This window comes from Orycteropus afer, unplaced genomic scaffold, assembly GCF_000298275.1.
Source record: "Orycteropus afer afer isolate SDZICR_OR568_19922 unplaced genomic scaffold, OryAfe1.0 scaffold00267, whole genome shotgun sequence".
NCBI lineage: Eukaryota > Metazoa > Chordata > Mammalia > Tubulidentata > Orycteropodidae > Orycteropus > Orycteropus afer.
The window spans coordinates 16,110-17,310 of NW_006921854.1; the positions used below are offsets into that span (position 1 = coordinate 16,110).

General features: G+C 30.4%; 1 protein-coding gene across 1 annotated transcript in view; it reads right to left on the reverse strand.

The window, feature by feature from the left end:
* CYLC2 (cylicin 2) overlaps positions 1-901 on the reverse strand; it is a 12,128-nt gene extending 11,227 nt beyond the window's left edge. Inside the window, exon 1 of the mRNA XM_007950308.1 lies at positions 885-901. Coding sequence (XP_007948499.1) covers positions 885-901 — 17 coding nt within the window. The remainder of the gene's footprint in view (positions 1-884) is intronic.
* Between the last annotated feature and the right edge of the window lie 300 nt (positions 902-1,201).

Consider the following 1,201-nt stretch of genomic DNA (forward strand, 5'->3'; position numbering starts at 1 on the left):
AATCTACTTCCGTAGTGATACTGCCTCGGAAACCCAAGGAGGGGTCGCTATGAGTCGGGGCCGACTCGACGGCACATAACAACAACAACAACAACATTTTAAAAATATTTTAATTGACTTTTCAAACCAGTTTTTGGTTACAGAGTGTACAGAAAGTGCAGAGTTCTCATGTATCCAATCTATTCCCTGCATTCATGTGGTAACATTTTCTAAAGCAAATGATCAATAAGTATAGCATAATATATAAAAATTGTGGAACATGGCTAACTGTACAGAGGATAATTTACTGCTTCAAGGCCTTATATTAGAAAACAGTAAAAAATGAATTTTTTAAGTTTCTACCTTAAAAATTAGGTAAATATTAATAAATTAAAAGCAAAGTAAAAGGAAGAAAATAATAAAGAGCCAAAATTAGTGGTACATAAAACAGAAAATTAGGGCAAATTTAAATATCTAAAAGTTGATTCATTGTAAAAAAGAAAAAGAACAAGAGAATATCTGTATCTGTGACTATTTCTGTCTCCATCTATGACTTATTTATTACTAGGAAAAAATCTTGTTTAGATGCCAATCTAAACCCCCAAAATTTTACTGAATCATAGAACTCCAAAGAAATTCTCAAAACACAAAAAAGGAAGAATTATAATTAAAAAGACTACCTCAAAACCATGTAGCTATTTTGCTGAAGTGCAAGAATTAACTATGTCTCAAACTAAAACAACATAGGATGTTGCTTGAGAATATATATCTTTGCCAACCAATTTCTCTCATTTCATCAATACCATAATAATATAATAAACATCTCTTTACATTAAAGAGACTAAGTATAAAGCTTACTAGCGTAGTTTAGTTGTTTTAAAACAAAATTTGAGAAAAAGACTTACAATCTTGGTACAGACATTTCCCCCACCTATAATTTGTCAGGACTTAAGCATTGTAAATTCAGACCAGTGAGGCTGACAGATGATGTCATAAAGAGATCAGAACACAGACAGTTAAAGGGGAAAACAAGAGGAGCCAGTTTTACTTGTGTTTTATACTCTCTAAAATTCAATCTAAGATGGGTGTCTATTTTCACTCATTATTTTTGACTAATTCACCTGGTAGTTTTAAAAGTAGACAATTGCTTTTACATCATTAAAAATATTTGTTTTAATTTTGCATGTGGTTATAATGTATCACCTGATATATATTTTTTTTT